Source organism: Orbicella franksi, chromosome 4 (genome assembly GCF_964199315.1).
Source record: "Orbicella franksi chromosome 4, jaOrbFran1.1, whole genome shotgun sequence".
In the NCBI taxonomy this organism is placed as follows: Eukaryota; Metazoa; Cnidaria; class Anthozoa; order Scleractinia; family Merulinidae; genus Orbicella; species Orbicella franksi.
Window position 1 is genome coordinate 22,400,536 of NC_138148.1, and position 18,863 is coordinate 22,419,398.

The 18,863-nt window shown below is 38.4% G+C and overlaps 2 protein-coding genes across 6 annotated transcripts in view; one reads left to right on the forward strand and one right to left on the reverse strand.

Annotated features, from left to right (window-relative positions):
* LOC145484906 (tRNA (32-2'-O)-methyltransferase regulator THADA-like) overlaps nucleotides 1-18,863 on the reverse strand; it is a 656,511-nt gene that overhangs the window by 624,857 nt on the left and 12,791 nt on the right. For 4 of the 5 annotated variants that reach the window (XR_014049105.1, XM_081463526.1, XM_081463525.1 and 1 more), the window contains exons 2-4: nucleotides 11,943-12,040; nucleotides 833-963; nucleotides 38-131 (exon numbers count right to left, since the gene is read on the reverse strand). Coding sequence is in view for 4 of the 5 variants with exons in the window: in XM_081463526.1 (XP_081319652.1) it covers nucleotides 38-131; nucleotides 833-963; nucleotides 11,943-12,040 (323 nt within the window). In the remaining variant the exon portion in view is untranslated. The remainder of the gene's footprint in view (nucleotides 1-37; nucleotides 132-832; nucleotides 964-11,942; nucleotides 12,041-18,863) is intronic. The other variant, XM_081463527.1, reaches the window with a different exon arrangement.
* LOC145484935 (uncharacterized) lies at nucleotides 970-16,565 on the forward strand. Its single transcript, XM_081463557.1, has 5 exons — nucleotides 970-4,598; nucleotides 5,016-5,107; nucleotides 5,264-5,320; nucleotides 5,622-5,849; nucleotides 16,226-16,565. Exons 1-5 carry the CDS (start codon nucleotides 4,072-4,074, stop codon nucleotides 16,543-16,545), a joined length of 1,224 nt encoding a protein of 407 aa, XP_081319683.1. The 5' UTR covers nucleotides 970-4,071; the 3' UTR covers nucleotides 16,546-16,565.

The window sequence follows — 18,863 nt, forward strand, 5'->3', positions numbered from 1 at the left end:
TCAGTTAAAGGATTACATGTAATTATAAAAGTCTTACCAGAATTAAGATGTCCCTTGCTTGACTGATTTTATTTAATACTATGCAACTTAGCACTTCAGAGGTCCAATCTCGTGGTAAACGTTCAAAGATACTGCAACATCAAATTCAACAACATCTTTAAAGACTTCTTTCTTGAAAGGCTTTAATCTGGGTCATATCTCTTGAGACACAGTAAGGGTAAGAAGTCCTAAACTGCTCATACCATTCAACTTGTTATTTTCTCATTTGAAAGTCTACAAAAAGGAAGTTCTCCAAAAATATTTTTCTTTTTGAACCTAACATGAACTTTTTTATGATTGATTTAAAAACATTGTTCACAAATTAGTCATCATTTTGGTACAGCAGGCGATAATGAGAGGACATCAAGATAAAGAATCCTATTGGATACCTGTAATGAGATTGAAAATTTACACTGAAAAATCACTCTGGCCCCGTGAAAGGTAAAAGTCTCTGGCTTAGGCAGTAGTGCCTCCTTTTGTATGCTTCTCACCCCCAGGAGTTCACACAGCCATTTTTTCTTGCAGTTATCTTTCACCTAATGTATGATGGACTAAGTGAAAGAGGGACTACCCATAGTCTACTTACAAGCCACACAAACATTTAAATCAATAAAAGGTCACACAAATCCTTGTCATCGATTGGTCATTGACTGTCAATATCATATCACGTAGCCAAGTGTGAAAAAAAATAACAAAATAAAATTGTACAAGGTGATAAAAGAATACTGCCTTAAACAGCAGCAAATAAGACAAATACATAACAATGGTCAACCTAAAATACAGTACACTGTACCTTGAAATAACTTTCCTCATTGGATTTCTCGAGTCACATTCCACAAACATTTCAGCCAGAACAGCTAGGCATTTGCAAATACTGTCACATGGCAGTTTGGTCCCACTCGCAACTTGAAGAAGACTTTCAGCCTAAAATATTTCACAGGTTTCATTTAGAAATTAAAGGGACCTCTGTGCTATCTTAAGTAACTTTTCCCATCAATAATTTATTCAGGCTGCAAAGAAACCAATATTTGGTCTGGCTAAGCAGGCTTTATCTACGATCTACTTACTCAAAATTCATTCTCCCTAGCCCCCAAAACATTTCCTAATAGCATGATTAACTAATTTATAAACTGACATGATAATATTTAATCTCTTGTGGTACTTTTCCCAAATAAATTTTCTAAAAAACTTCACTTGCCTGTCGGGCAAGCAGAGTATAGAATTACTCCGCCATATTTTGCATTGTTGTTTAGTTCCCGCCATTGGCTCGCATAGCATGATGCATTGTGCATGCTGTCGTTTAGTTTGCTCCATTGTTTAGTTAGCCTCATGGCCTCATGGCCTCATGGTTAACGCATAATTAGCTTGGTACCTTTGTTACTGCTTTTGCGTGCTTCATTTGTATTCTATTTCCTTCTCGTCCTCGGTTAATAAATGTGTTCTCTCTTGCTCAGAGTTTCGGCTCAACTTATTGGTGTGGTGGCAGCGCCACATTTCCAAAGAACCCACAGAGACAAGGACATCAAAGTGTTCTTCGATTTTAGCTGCCTCTCTGAGCAACCAAGGCGGAATTCGTGAACTGTAGTGATGACTTCCCGCAGAGCACCGAAACAGAGGTCACTTTCTTTGAATGAAACTATCACTTTGATCGAAGCGTGGGAAAACAATTTAAAGACCATCCTGTCCCTCGATCCGAACTTTGCAGACTTTCTTACTGATAGATCGTCTTGGGGTAAAAAAAAAACAAATGCTACGGCTCTATGTGGTTTCTCCAATGATCCTGAATCTGTTCCACTGGCAAGAAGAACGACTGCTGCTCAAAAGGTAACACATTTGGAAATGATGCTCAGCCAAATTGCGAATTATGCCCCTATTATTTCCCGGAACTCAACCATCAAGAATTCTACATCTATTAGCCGCGTTTGGCAAACGATCCAACAGCATTATGGCTTGCAGTTAAATGGTTAATTAATCCATTGGGCAACATAACAGACTGAAATTTCAGTCCGTGTACTCTCGTGTCCATTATACACAACTCTTTGTCCAGTACCAGGTCTTGAAATTGGCCGAAAAGTCCCATCTATAAAACCAAAGCAGTTGTCCAGTGGTGCACCTTTCCTTGATACTGCTTCAGCATGTAATTTTTTATCACTGATGTAAATTTTTAATGTAAATTTTATTTTTAATAACATTTTTTACTGTAAAGCGCCATGAGCCCTGGATATGGCGCTATACAAATCTATTATTATTATTATTATTATTATTATTATTATTATTATTATTATTATTATTATTATTATTATTATGTCTGAAGAGCAGCGGGGGCAAGGACGTCTCTGTTCCAATCTGTGACCAGATGTGAGTGGGTTTCATAGATGTACTCTAAGACCTCATTTGAGACATATGCTGCCCGTTTTAGGAACCTTTCGTGTACTTTCTTCTCTTAGTCATTGGCACTAAAGTACTAACCCGTTTGCCCAGTAAACTACCCTTACCAATAGTGTGTATTACTCGTATAGACTCCTAGCGTACCAGGCGACCCAAAACCCCAAAGATAAGCGTCTATTAAACACCAAAATCAATCACGAATAATTGCTTCAATAGCATGGATACTGTTAGTACTAGCGTACTACTAAATCCATAGGCGAAGATTGTGCACGTACAAACGTGATAACGTACTAAGCATACGAACAACCGATGAACATATAGCCACAAAAATCAGAATAGTACCAGTACTAGCGTACTAAGTGCCACCACAACCGAAGATTCTGCACGTACTATAATACCAGCGTACTAAGGGCCACCATGACCGAAGACTGTGCATGTACTAACGTGATTACGTACTAAGCGTACGAACAACTGATGAACATATAGCCGCAAAAATTGGAATAGTACCAGTACTAGTGTACTAAGTGCCACCATAACCGAAGAGTCTGCACATACTATAATACCAGCGTACTAACGGCCGCCATGACCAAAGACTGTGCACGTACTAACATGATTACATACTAAGCGTACCTACAACTGATGAACATATAGCCGCAAAAATTGGTATAGTACCAGTACTAGCGTACTAAGTGCCACCATAACCGAAGAGTCTGCACGCACTATAATACCAACGTACTAAGGGCCGCCATAACCGAAGATTGTGCATGTACTAACGTGATTACGTACTAAGCGTACGAACAACCGATGAACATATAGCCGCAAAATTCGGTAGAGTACCAGTACTAGCATACTAAGTGCCACCATAACCGAAGATTCTGCATGTACTATAATACCAGCGTACTAGCCACAACCAAAGATTGTGCCCGTACTAACGTGATTACGTACTAAGCGTACGAACAACCGATGAACATATAGCCCCAAAAATCTGAATAGTACCAGTACTAGCGTACTAAGTGCCGCCATAACCGAAGATTCTGCACGTACTAACGTGATTACATACTAAGTGTATGAACAACCAATGAACATATAGCCCCAAAAATCGGAATAGTACCAGTACTAGTGTATTAAGGAACTACTTCCATCACTAAAGGGTTACCTAAAGTTCACAATAACTAAAAATTAAACAGCTAATAAAATCATAAATACATAGATGTAGATTACCAGCTTACTAAACTGCCACCTATGAAGCGTTGATAAAAAGGCGACTTTTAATTACGTAATTTAAATGACTGGACATGGGTTGTCTACTGTGCCATCGAGCAGAAGGATCTTATAAGATGACCTTGGGGCCCTGGGGACTAGAATGTGCACGGGTGGATTGGGACAGAATTGTTTTGGCATTCCTGGAGTGATCAACGAAATGGAGAATCGAAAGCGGAAGAAGCATCAGGCCAATCTATTCTCTCCTGAGGCCATAAGATCTCATTTGTCTGCCAAAAAAAGGTAGAAGCCGATATAGATAGTCATGTGGAATTTCTTCGCAGAGTTGACCTCAACGCAGTGGACAACCTCAAGGAAGATGAAGCACTCGCGATATTGTCGGCCAAGCTCACTTTGAATGGACTGTCAGTCTTGAAGTTGGCCATGAATCATGTACCATGTACGTACACGATGCATTGCAGGGAATTTGAAGGCTTTCCTTTACGTACTGTTTTAATCCATAACATTGTCACTGCCTGTTGTAGCTCTCGTTCCCTTGATTCGCTCGCCAATGTTCATCTGTATGTCAGTTTCCTTGAAAAGTATTGTACGGAATTCCTCTGTAGTCCCGAGGTTCTACCGCACGACAAACTTTGGAAGTTATGTGAAAACGGTGGATACCGTTACACCAAATTTTTGTCACCTCCGACAAAATCTTGCCTAAACTGTGGGGAAGGCATCACGATGCACAACCCACGCTCGAAAGCCAAATTGTTCACCCTTCAAGGCCCTATTCCTGCATCGAAAATCACTCTTGAGTGCAAAGGTTGCAAAATAAGCTATGGGATAACACAATTCACGGATAGTACAGGAGCCCATTTCTATCCAAATTCAATATCAAGTCATGTGATACAGATGACAAACACCTCATACATGACTCAAGAGTTGTACAGGTGGATACCTTCTCTCAGGTAGGTAAAAAGCCCATATTTTTGATGTATGGATGGATTGATTGATTGAAGTGGATGTTAAAGTTTTCCAGAATGTTTCTGTAATTTATTGTGGCGAGTCTCTACTTACAATCTGCATCAGTAATAGTATCTAATGTTATGTCCTGTCATTGCTCACAATGTTTTTTTTTTTGTAACATCACTAGTTTTGATAGCAACAGTCAAAGCACCCTTCACGGTTGCTATAGGTGCTGATCACTTTCAAGCTTTCATTTTTGTTGCAATTGATTAGTGATCAGCATATAACTTAGACATAAGTTCCTTTTTGCAATGTTAATCAAGTCCTTTTTTCTCACTTAAACAAAAAGTTATTTGTCTTTCAAACCCACATGCTCATGATGCAAACTTTGTCATAGTCATTGATTTTCTTCATTGCAGCAAGCATTCTTGGGTTTCTTTTAGTGGCTTTTCAGAGTCGTACAATGAAGTGTACTTTAAAGAGATTGACAGGTTTTCAAACACGCTGTCTGGTAAGCAAATATTTAATTGTTATTTGGTTGTTGGGTTGTTGCTCCTGAACACTGTTAGAACTTTGCAAACTCAGTCATATGTGAGATTGTGGCATTTCCCAGAATTTTAACACATGAAACAAGCCTTTGACGTTTCCTTTCTATTATAATACATAGTTGACAAAGATGACTCTGAAGATGATGAAAAGGATGACCCTGAGAGTTCTTCTACCGGTAAGGTCTTCTCTTTTGCAGGGGGAGGGATGGGGGATGGCTGTAATGGGGCTGTTGGCATTCACTTCAGAGGAGAAGATTGGTAAAAAGTTAAACAGTTCTGAGATGGCCACCAAAGGGACTGGTGGCCCATTATATAATATGAGTTATCTACAGAAAGTTTCCTGTTGTCCACAAAAATCTAGTGGCCTGCCATCTAATATATGTTGACACATTCCATTTCATGTGTTGAGAATGTATGCCAAGCTTGGTTATCAGCTTGTTATCAGTGTGTAACGTGTCTTATTTTTTATAATGTTAGGAGTGATGATCACTGGTGAACTGACAGCTAAGTTCGCTGCTAAAAGCTACTGGAAGAAGGAACTGGAGGAAGAGCTTAATGACTTGGGAATACAAGAAAAGTGGTCTTTCAACAAGACTAGTGCATTACCTTATTCTGGAAGTGAAGAGGATGCAATGGAATATGTGGAAAGCAGACGTTCTGAGCAGTTGTATGCTCACACTTGCTCTAAACTTTGCTCAGATAAAGGTCTGTTTTATACCATATAACTTACGCACCATTCACGGTAACAAAACATGTTTAATTAAACCAGGTTTAACAAAATGAAAATCCCCAAAAGGAGATGAAAAAGACTCCTTTTTACATTGGATTCAACTGAGCCCTATCATGTGCTTTCACTGTGCTTAATTTGAAGTTTACAAGTAATGACTTCTATAAAGAATTTATTTTAAACTATGTTTAGCTATACAACTTTCAAATGTGTTTTAGCTTTGCTGTGAATGAGGTATTAGATGTAAATAATGATTTTTGTTTCAACTGATAATTAAATTATAAGTCCCACATAGAAGATTCCTTGGATTAACAATGGTAATAGGACTGACTGGAGTCCAATTCGGTCTGTAATCATACGAGTGATTTGTTAATCACAAGTATGATTACAGACTGAATTGGACGACATGATGTCCTGTTACCGATTAATCAAAGCTACTACAAAATTCGATAAACAAACAAACCATCGATTGAGCACTGAACGATTAAACGTCGTTATGAATGCTGAAAAACATAGTAGTTTACTCAACATAGTGCACTGCAACAGCGTGCGCAAAATGATGCGTACTGTCCAATTACAAGCATGACACGTACACTGTCCAATTAATGCTCAAATCAGGCTGCTGATAGCCAATCACATTCGAGAATTTTGTTATAGTTTTGATTAATAATGGTAATAGGACTGAGTGGAGTTCAATTCGGTCTGTAATCATACGAGTGATTAACAAAATCGGACGACCACGAAGCGGGAGTCCGATTTGTTTATCACGAGTATGATTACAAACTGAATTGGAAGACATGATGTCCTGTTACCAATTAATCAAAACTATGCCAAAATTCGAGAAACGAACAAACCATCGATTGAGCACTGAACAATTAAACGTCGTTATGAATGCTGAAAAACACGGCAGTTTACTCAACAGCACACGCAAAATGACGCATACTGTCCAATTACAAGCATGACGCGTACACTGTCCAATTAATGTTCAAATCGGGCTGCTGATAGCCAATCACGTTCAAGAATTTTGTTATAGTTTTGATTAGGGGTGAAATTGTTTTCATTGATTAGCATCTTCTTTATTTTATTGCATCACTGCTTAGATCTTGTATATTTTACTTTGCTGCACCCTAATTTTTTTCCCAAGGTTGGTAGGCTGTTTGTTGCTGATGGCAACTGGAAGTTGCGTTATGTTCATTGCATGTAGATAGAACAGAACAGTAACCAGTCTGGTGGTGTTCCTAACCAACTTTTGTTTTTGTTTTTTTTCAATCCCTTCTTAAGACTTCTTAAAAATTCATTCAAATTCACGTTTACCCCCGCCTTAATGTACTCAAAGGACCCTTCGTGAGTTTCGCTGTTGTATTTAATGCAGAGCATGTCGCAATGGTAGAAATCAGTGTGAAACTTCTTAAGATAATTACCCAGTCTTCCAAAAACACAACCTACAACAATGCAATAAGATTCCGCTTCATCATGCAAACAATTTCGGTATCATCGAAATTGGAAGAGGCTGACTAGGGTTGAAAAAATTTGTGATAATCACGCGGGTTCTAATATCAGGAGGTAGAGAGTTCCATAATTGTACAGATCTATTATACTGAAGGCAGCGTAGTGTAATATGGCCATAACGTGAGGACCTTATTGATATGTCTCTAACACGTACTAATAAATTGAGTAAGTAATCTGGGCATTGCCCATTTGGGCATTTTGAAAAAGTAATAACTTATTTAAATTGATTTGTTGTTGTGCCTGCCGTTTTACATAATGTGAATAAGCCCTGTCTGTTCACTAGATATATTTCCCTAGCCGTAATTGACGATGGTATGATGATTGACGAATTTTTGTTTTGAACCTTACACTGACTGAAACTTGTTCCTCAGAGTACTCTCTTTGCTTCGAGAGAGGAACTCGCCACGATTCCAAATAACGGTAGGAAACACTACAACTCTACTAAGTACACCAAATGAATTCTATATAAACAATCATAACTGTAAATTCAAACATTATGTAACCAGGCCTAAAGTACATTATCATTAGGAATAATGTTGGGCCCTGGCGGACAGACGACCTTTTAGGAGACAAACGCTAGAAGTTCCAACTAGTAGCCCACCAGTGTTGGCTATACCAATGCCTGACCATGCCACCCTCCCGTTTTAACAGTGAAAAGCCGAAATAATCGTGAATGATGTCCAGCAAATATTATGAACTTACAGTGCGATGAATTTGTTAAGTTTGATACCTTTGTCTTCATCGTCGAGGTATTTTTCAAGAGTACAAGAATACAAGCCTAATTTCGCGAAAATAGGGTGTTGCGAGACTTGAATTTCGCGATGCAGCCAAAAATTGCGTTGAAGGGGGCTAAACCCTATTACTCTATGATAACGTTCAAAAGTACACAATTCTGCAGTTCCGAAAATGTCTTCTCTCAATCTGTTATTTGACTCAGTGGAAGAGAGCATGAACATGTAAACTGAATCGCACAATGGTTGACTTTAGTACGCTAGTACGTAGTACGTGGGACGTGTACAAGCTATCTTATTGACTCCCTTAGCACTTAAGTGCGTTAGAACAAAGTATGGACACGTACGTGTGATTCTTGTACATGTTGTTGATACGTTAGAACTAAAGCACCTGCCAAGGTAACTTTGTGCTCTTGCACTATAAGAATATGTCGATGTTAACAGTCAGGAAAGAGTGAAGCAAATGCATAGATAAGGGACCAATGATGCAAAAAATGTAAGAAAAACTGATGTCTAATTCAATTGTCTTGAACGTTTAACAAGCTACCATTGTTTTGCTTACAAGTACTAAAATCATCCGTACTAAGAAAAAAATTTAGAAAACGGCATCCTACTTCAGGCATGGTATAATTTGAGATCAAACTTAGGACAGATGCTGGACGTGGAAGTCGAGGAATTATATCACTATATCAACAAGGATAGCTTGTCCACCTCAGTAGCAGGCACAACCCTTCGAGGCCATCACATAGGCTCCTTTATCTGCATCTGATCACAGGAGGAATTTGTAATACATCTGCAAGTCGGGGGAGATCAGCCTTCTCTATTCAAAATTCCGCCTTGCAGTCAGCTTGGCCCATATCATCTAAGTCGAACTTATAATACGACTCGTAACTGAAATCTGGATTTTTCAACTGAAAACAATCGTGAAGTAAAACAAATTCTTTAGTGTTCTCATTGTGAGATAGCAATAGCAGATCTTGGATATTTTTAAACTTGTTCATTTTTAATTAAACGCTTAAAAAATTCTCTGGAAAGACTGTGCTCAGCAACGGCCATCTAGCGCCGCCGCAACGTGAAGGAAGCTGCTAAAGGTTTGTATTTGGCTGGAACGTCGTTCTCGATCCAGACCCTCTCGTACACCGCCGTTGCCGTCGCTCAAAAAAAACGAATTGCTAAAGGTCTCTAATGTCTAACAGGAAGTGACCAAGTGAAGGAATGATGGAGTGAAATCACTTCACCACATCACTACAACTTGAAAAATGATATTTTCCAACTTAAAAATGACCATACTTAAAAAACAAAGAGCGACTATTTACAAATTCTGTAAAAAGCTAGGTCTTAAAGGGGCTCGGTCACCGTATTTTGAGTTATTTTGGCCACATACAAAATTACCTTTAAATGGCAGGAAACCTGAAAATAACAGTTTAATAAGATAGAAAAACACCAATGACATGATGATAAACCATAAAGAAACAAGGATGGCTAAGGATGGAGAAGATTAACACGGATTACAAACGAAGAATTTGAAAAATTGAGGCTAAACTTTTCAATAATTATGCGCAAACCATGACTGAGCTCCTTTAAGGGCCCTGTTAAAAGTATCAATCGAATTCAATCCACGCAAAGCTAAGGGTAAATCAGTCTAAAGTCTTGGGAAAAATACAGAGAACCCTCTATCTTTGTAAGTCTTAGTAAATGAGCTGGGCTGATCTAGAAGCATATAATTAGTAACAGAGCGCATGATCTTAAGTGAGTACGAGAATGGAATGTAAGGTATACATTTCCCCCCCCCCCCCCCGCCTCTTCCCCCTCAAACAATGTTGAGATTTCTATTTCTTAGACTGCACAGGCCACAGCACCTACACAACATTGGATTGGGGGGCCGGGGCTATTAGAGAATTAACGCTAGAAGCAAATAAAAATTAATAGAATAAGAGGTTAAATATCAATGAGCACCATTTTCTAAAAGTGTCCCAACTACATGTTACACCAGCGCTTTATGAGCTGCACTGACTGCCGGTTTCTTTGCGTATTGATTATAAGATTTTACTTTTGACTGTTAACTGTATTTATGGCCTTGCATCAACTTATCTTAGTGATGTCATTAGTATAAAATCAAATTCATCATATAATCTTAGGTCTACTGGTAAGCTCTTATTGAACCATCCCAAGGGTAAGATGCTTCCAACACTGGGGGCCAGATCATTTTCAGCAGCAGCTCCAAAACTCTGGGATGGCCTACCTGAAGAGCTTTGTCAAGCAACATCACTTGACAGTTTCAAATCTCGACTTAAGACTTATCTTTTTAAGAAGTATTTTTATAACTTATAACTTTTATTATTTTATTTTCATGGTGATTGTAAAGCGTTATTGATCAGAATATGTAAATATGTGCTATATAAATTGGTAAATTATTATTATTATTATCATTATCATTATCATCATCATTATCATTATCATTATTATGTACTTTTGTCACCCATTGTCTGGAGTCTATTTGTGTAAACTGTGGCGATTTCCATTAGATTTCCAAGTTCTAGCAAGTATATTTTTACAAAATCCAGAGTGATTTGTGACTAAAGAAAAAGTGACAAGTGTTTTTTTTCTCACAAAAATTCTGATACAAAGACGAAACCTGGTCTATCCTGTAAATAAATTGACCCATATTTTGTCCTCAAGGTTGTGTTTATCACCACTTTTTCACTTCTAAAGCGCTCAAAGAGTGTCTATCTCACTTTCATTCAACACAATTTTCACCATGACACAATGGCTACAACTTTTTCTTTGTTCATTTGTCATGTTTTGATGGGAAACCAGAAATTGTAATGTTCTACGGCAATATTCTTATGTCTGAAGAAACGTTTTACCATTGCAGGTGACCACATAATGACTTCACAGTAACGTGTGCATCTCATTTTGATAACGGTATTGTACTGAGGACATAAAATTTGATATCAAACAATGCTTTAAGTGCTTTTCAACTTTAACTCCAAATTTCCAACAATTTCCCATTGTAAACCATTTATATAGAGAGGTTAATAAATTTCTTCTATTTTTAATCCTTTTCCATTAACGAAACATTGAGACCTCACGACATGAAGTTCAAAAGCATGATAAAACAGGTGGTCTCGTGTAATTTTGTCTGCTGAACAGAATGCTGTTAACAGAATGCTTCAAACATGTAAGTGTGACAGAAAAATGATGTCCAATGATGTTTGATTTTCGAGTGTCTTTTGAGTCCCCCCATCCCCCCTCACACAATGTTGATTTTTCTGTTTCTTAGACTGCACAGACCACAGCACCTACACAACATTGAATTGGGGGCCCAGGATATCAGAGAATTAACTCTAGAAGTAGATAAAATAGAATAAGAGGTTAAATATCCAAAAAACACCATTTTCTAAAAGTGTCTCTACTTTTGTTGCCCGTTATAGCTCTAGTACAACAGTATTGTATCAAGATTATCAGACTCAGTGACAAGTCAAATTCCATGGCTATGTTTTTGTGAATACAGACAGATATATAATAAACAAATTACAGCACAGAAAGTGCTTTCTACAGATTTTTCTTCACCAGATACAAAACTTTGAAAAACAAAAGAGTGAACCCCAAAGTTTTGCAACACATGGATAAAAATCCATGTTGCACTTTATATGAAGTAATCTAAATATCTTAAGATTAGCTAACAGATTTGCACTGAGTAAATGACATAACTTCCATTCAAATGTCCAATGTGTAACCATGACTATATCAACTGCAACTGATGATAGAGAATCAACGAAAGTAATCATTCAGCTATGGGTCATAAATTATAATGTCCAATAAACTAACCTTTTTAAGCAAGGCACATTGCTTCAGACTGTCAGCCTCCTCCAGACAATGGGACAATACTATTGGCACTTCATCACAATCTGCTGACTCACATAACCCTAATAAAATATTCACAAAGCAGGAAAACAGTCATCAGAGTTATAGATGGATCGTTTCCAATGGAAAGTAGCAAGGTTATTCTCTTGGAAAGATATTATAAGACTGTCATAGCATTGATTGTCTACAGGTACAGCTATGGCAAGTATACACTGTAGTACCCTTACAACATTCCCTCCCATTTCTTTTTGAAGATTGTAAAGCTCAGTGGCTTGAAAATAAATACACCATGAAAAAACTGTTTCAGAGAAGACCAAATAAATTTTTATTTGTGTTTGGGAGACCAGGAAGTGATGTACTCAAAGCTCAAGGGACAGTTACAATATAATGGGGCTAAATGTAATTTAGGCAAAGTTAACCTCAAGTCAATGCTGCTCAGCGGTTTTTTCGTCTCACGTGGCTTAGGGTGGTCCCGGCCCTTAAACAGGGACTCCTTGTGACCTTTGCTAACAGCTGCTTTCTTGCAGTCTTTCGCAAAGGTTCAGTTGCTTGCCGTTTTGCTCACGCTAGCTGCTCGCTCGCCATCTCCACTGGCAATTTGCATGCCAGGCCTGGTGGTGCTTCAGCTGAGTTTTCCAAACCTTCTGGAGGCTCATAGTCCTAAATCATCTGTCATCAGCCTTTGACTCTTAAGCCTTTCAGTTGATAGGTTATTTGCCACCACCCTAATCCCTTTTCCCGTTTTTTGGCCCACTACTCCTTGTGCATGTTCTTGCTCCTTCCTTGCAGCCGGTTCAGTGCTTCCTTCCATAACTGTGGATGTCGAGGAATTCATGCAGGAATTGGCCAGTCATCCTAATCAGCAGGTGTTCTATGTCCTTCAGGGTCTCCAACATGGCTTCAAACTGGGCTTCCATTCCACCCATCCACTCAAGACAGCCAAAAAGAACAAGCCATCTGCCCTTTTGCATGCTAACGCTGTTGGCCAGTATCTAGACAATGAGGTCTTGCTTGACAGGGGTGCGGGGCCCATTCCCTTCTCCCCCAATTCTCCGTTTGCACATCAGCAGCTTTGGGGTAATTCAGAAAGGACAACCAGGAAAGTGGCACTTGATCATTGACCTGTCCTCTCCTGGGGGATCCAGTGTGAATGATGACATTGACCCCATAGGACTTTACTCTCCAGTATATTCCACTTGATGGGTTGATCCACATGGTCTCTCGCTATGGGTGTGGGGCCTCGATGGCTAAGTTTGATGTTAAGGCTGCTTACCAGAACATTGGCATCCATCCTGATGACCATTCCCTTCACAATATGAAATGGCACCTGCAATTTTAAGTTGATCTTATCCCACCCTTTGGTCTTCGATCGGCCCTGTTTATCTTTAATTCCGTAGTTGACATGGTTGAATGGATCCTACTGAACCAGCATCATGTTTCAGACCTGTGGCACTATTTAAACAATTTTTACACAGCTGGTTCTCTGCAGTCCGTTCAATGCACACACAACTTAAATACTGCACTTGCAGTTTCCAAGAGATTATGGCTACCTCTGCACCCTAACAAGTGTGTGGGTCCCTCGACTTCCCTCACTGTCTTAGGAATCGAGCAGGACTCATTAATTATTCAGCAACTGGCTCATCTGCCCAAAGACAAACTGCTAGCACCCAAAGAGCTGATCCTCTCGTGGCTTCAGCATCATTGATGCCGCAAGCGGGAACTCAAATCTCTCATTTGCCACTTGCACCATGCCACTAAGGTAGTCTGGCCAGCCAGAACATTTCTCTGATGGTTTGATTACTTTGCTGTTGTGCTCCTGCAATAAAGATCATCCTATCCACATCAATTGCAAATTTCACCTAGACCTTCAGGAAACCTAGACCTGAGGAAATTTGAGGTTATTTTCATAGACAAGATCAGTATGGTAGGCAGTGGCACATTCATGTTCTTGAACTTACGCTTACAGCAGATCATGGGTACACCAAAACCCTTTGGAGGAGTAAATTTGATAACTGTTGGTGACCTGTTTCAGTTAAAGCCAGTTTTTGACAAATGGATCTTTGAGAATTCAAAGGATGCCTATAGTGCATTAGCCACAAATATTTGGCAAGAACATTTTAAGATGTATGAATTGTCAGAAATTATGAGACAGAAGGATGACAGAGAATTTGCAGAGCTTTTAAATCACCTAAGAGAAGGAAAACACACAACAAGATATTGAGGTCCTAAAAGGAAGGATTTTAAAAGTAAAGCCAGGTGAAAATGATTATCCCCTAAACATCACACACTTGTTTAGTACTAACCAAGCAGTAGATGGTCACAATGTTAAAATATTCAACAACTCCAAAAACCAGAAAGTAATCATTTGTGCAGTTGACATTATAATAAGAGATCTGTCTGATGAACTAAAAGAAAGAATGAAACAAAAAATCCCACATGATCCAACCAAAACCATGGGATTATTTTCTGTTTGTTCTGTTCATGTTGCAGCAAAATATGACCTAACAACAATTGTCTCTGTCCTTGATGGTATGACCAATAGAGCAGAATGTACAGTTAAAAAAATTGACTACAGAGTAGTTGGCTCTACTAGACCAAGTATTATATGGGTAATATTTCAGGATCCTAACATCGGTCGTCATTGGCGAAGAGAGTATGCACATTTGTATAATGGACATAGATGTATACAGAGCACCTGGACACCGATCTTGGAAATCACAAGACAATTTAGATTGTACAAAAGAAATCAAGTTCAAGTTCTTCGTAGACAATCCCCTTTACGACCAGCTGCAGCCAAAACAATACATCATTGTCAAGGTGACACACTTGAGGAAGCAGCTGTTGATTTACCAGCTTCAGCAAGAGAACATATGCATTATGTTGGTCTAAGCAGACTTCAGAATATTTCAGGATTGCATATCTTCAATTTAAACGAGAAAAAGATAGCAGTTAGCAAGAAAGTGGAAGCTGAAATGTTTCGACTAAGGTCAGAAGCATCTCTAAAACCATGCATTCCCTTTCTTTATGAAACATCAAGTAACAAAAGCAACTTGAAATTTTTGTTCCAAAATGTAAGATCCTTGCATCTGTATATTGAAGATGTAGCAAGTGATTATAGTCTACAAGCAGCACATGTAAATATATTAGTTGAGAGAGATTTATGTTCAAGAAACATTAATGAAACATATGACATGGCTAATTTTCGCCTCTACAGAAATGATTATGATCCACAGAATACTACTCAAACAACATATGGAACAGCTGTGTATATCAGAAATGATTTGAGTGCACCTGTGACCCCTTTAGATGGAACTACAACAACACAGAAATGACTGTTGCTGATTGCAATCTACCTGGTTGCAACAATATACATGTTGCTGGGATATATCGCTCGAAATCAAAAGTTGTATTTTCTAAACTAATTGAAGCTTTTAGAACACTTACATCGGACTATTCTTAGTGAACCACAGACTCCAGTCATAATTTTCGGAGACTTTAATGTCAATTTTATGGAAGTCACCTCTCAACAGAAAGCTCTTCTGGAATATATGATCGAGCAAAAAGGATACACTCAGCTGATAAAATAGTACACAACAGATTATAAAACTCGAATAGACCACATATACACTAATATTCCACACCAAGTTCAAAGTTCTGATACATTAGAGTCATATTATAGTGACCATAAGCCCATTTTCGTTTGCCTAAACATAACCAACTAGACCTATTGTTTTCTATCATTGGTTATTTTGTGAAGATAAGGAATGATTACATTGTTGGCTATGACATTTGCTTTGTTGGTTTAGCTTGAGCACTTGTACATGTAAGTCTGTTATCTTCATATTACAGTTGGTTTGATTTTCAATAGCACTGGTCACAGGTATACCCACGTAATTTAAAAATATACATAAGAAAAGTAAAGGTTTTAGAGGTAGAAAATTATGATGTATCAATTAAAATGGGTTGTTTCTCAGTGGAGATGAGTAAAAAGGGAAAGTGACCTCACTCTCACCATGAGTGAGGTCAATGTGTGCTGTGGCGAGGTAGTGACTTATCACTACCTGATGCCAGCCTGCAGGCCAACAGAGTTGAATGTAATTTAGTCATATTTTATTTTTTGAGAGGGGGTGGGGGGGGGGGCAATTAGTTGAATTTAATTTAAGGTACATATTAGAGCAGCAAAGTATATTTTCCCAATGTAAACTAGAAGTAATGTTCTGATTATTTTTTTATACATTATTTTGCAGACTGCTGTTTGAGTGAATTATCTTGGAATGTTTATGATTCCCATTTAGCCAATAATCTCAGTGGACTCTTCGTGTATTGCCAAGACACTGAAAGCACTGTGGATACAACTCTTCACTGTACTTTACCTTCTTCTTATTCAAGATACTATGAAGAACAGTATAAATGCACATTAAAGCTTCTATATGTATGTTACATTCATGTATGCTCCACACCCAACTTGTCATGGTATGCACAAGCTCAGCTTATTTCCAACAACAATGGATGTTACTCTAAATATGCTACTACAGACAGCTTTTGGAAATCAATGAGTGTGGTGTAAAATTTCCTCTAAAGAGGGATTCCAGAACGTTATGGAAGTCACTTTAAATATGCTGGATAAGTCATGTGGAAAAAGATCACAACTTGCAATCATCTGCTTTGTCTCAAAGCAAGAATGACCACAAATGGTACTCTGAATATAACAAATGAAAAACAACAACAACAACAACAACTGACATAAGGCAATACAGATGGCTATTTACAAACTTTACAAGGGAGTTGAACTTGGGTCTGCCTAAACTACTCAGCCATACTGATTTATGTGAGAATTTTGTGATGTGGTCCACAGTCCAAGAACTGTTACTGGGCATAGTGGTCTGTGTCATTTGTAAACAGCAAGTAGTACTTCACTTGGCAGAGACTGCCAATAGCGTGGCCTGTGAGGAACACTGGAATAGTCTTAAGCTAGTTTACATAGTTCTCCATGAAAGCGTGGTAATTATCTATCACAGGTGTTGTAAAAGTTTGCTGTTATCCATTAAAGCATTGGAGTAAAAAATACAAGTTTGAGTTGAAATACACGTAAGTGATGTCAAATTTTTTTTCTCTGTTGAGTGTACACACTGAAAATAATAACACAACAGGAATGACTATTAATCAAGGTTTCTACAGTATCCACCCACATTTGTTGAGGGCAAGGCCTAAGCTGTCTAGGGGACCACACGTCACCTATGTAAATGACTGGATTAACTGCTGTACATTACTGAGCTGTCATTAAGGCCCATAACCCACACACCCCTTATGTCTGAGTATGCTTGATGGGCCTTAATTTTGCGGCTGAACTTGCTTGTTGTTGATACAATTCACCCAAAAACCAACAAGTTCATTAAGGGTGTGAAGATCCAGACAGCAGATGACTCCGCTTAATGACAGCACTGAAGTACACTCTGCACTATCGGAGATTGTCTCACTAGTTTGTATTAATTCTTTTATTTTTTCACTTTTGCTTTTCCTCACTTTGGCCTTCTACTGGGCTTGCTTTTAGTTCCAGAATTCCCAAGAAAGTATCATCGAAACGACAAATTCGTACCATGGAGTAGCCAAGGGATGAAGAAGGAAATTTTCCCCCGAGTTTTTCACTCAAATTTCCAAGCGTTTTTCTACATATTTCAAGCTCAATTAGCACAATCACTCTGATTTGGGTATCACTGGAAAGATCTCTTCCTCCTGCAGATCTTGAGTATGAGAGGTGCCTTTTCATGTAAACACTCGGAGAGGATGGCTCCGGTGATGGCCAGGCAAGGACAGCAAGGGGTAATTCTCCTACCAGGGTCAACTTTTCTCCATATATATATAGGCCCTCAGTTAAACTAATTCCACCCCATGGTAGGTAGTACAAAGTGTTCGTTATCAGTTGTACTTAATATTCAAGTACAGTTTATTTCATGATTGCTTGAAATTGAAACTAACATCGCATTTTATTTGCTAAGAATACAGTAATTTTCAGAACAGTGTAAAACAGTTTAAAGGTCTCAAATCAAAATGAGGCATAGTATTGTATAAGTCATCCTGTACGCAACATATACTAACCAATTGTCAAAGACCGCACAATAATCACTCACCAATTACAATAATTTCAAGTTTGTATTAACTATAGATGTTTTTGAAATTGTTGCTCATTATGTTGACACTACAAGTAACACTATCAAACTGTATTTTCAAGTGGAAAAGGTATTGTGCAAATATTTGGAGACTGCATTTGGTTCACTGAACTTGGCCAAATATTCCAGAATAATAGCTATTAGTCTCTTATGTAGCCTTTTGTTCTATTTCACATAAGCAGGATGCTTATTTTAGAGGGGGAGGGGTGTTCCGTCTACACTTAGCCAGCTAAAATCAAATCATAACAGAGGTAATAAAGTTGTCAAAGTAATACTGCGACTGAAGTACTTTTTTGGTACGTGTTCTCAAACCAGACGTAACAACTTAGTAAGCTTTTAGCATTTATCTGTGCACTAAAACAAGACTTGAAACAAGGTCTGAGAGCAAAAAACGATGCAAAGCGAGCAATCAGCGGTCAGCAGTTTTTCGACTGCGTGACAGCAGGTCATCTTTTCTCTCAAAATTTGACAGCGAACAAGAGGGTCCCCTATACCTCTTCTGAAAACAGTTTCACGCAAAATTGGCCTTTTCATGCATCACAAAAAATTCGAAAAACAGCTTCACATTCACAGAAAAAAGTAAGCAATCACGTTTCACGCGAAAATGCAAATTCTATTCACGTTTCGCAAAACATACAAATACAATCATTACAAAAATGTATCTGGCAATACTGAAATGTACCACAGTAGATATAGCTGCACATGGCCATATTTTGAT

Bases quoted from the DNA above. Each gene is read 5' to 3' on its own strand.
- LOC145484935 (XM_081463557.1), top strand. From the start codon at position 4,072: ATGAATCATGTACCATGTACGTACACGATGCATTGCAGGGAATTTGAA. The intron at 5,321-5,621 runs GTAAGGTCTTCT...TTATAATGTTAG, and splicing joins CCCTGAGAGTTCTTCTACCG to GAGTGATGATCACTGGTGAA. The intron at 5,850-16,225 runs GTCTGTTTTATA...ATTATTTTGCAG, and splicing joins TAAACTTTGCTCAGATAAAG to ACTGCTGTTTGAGTGAATTA.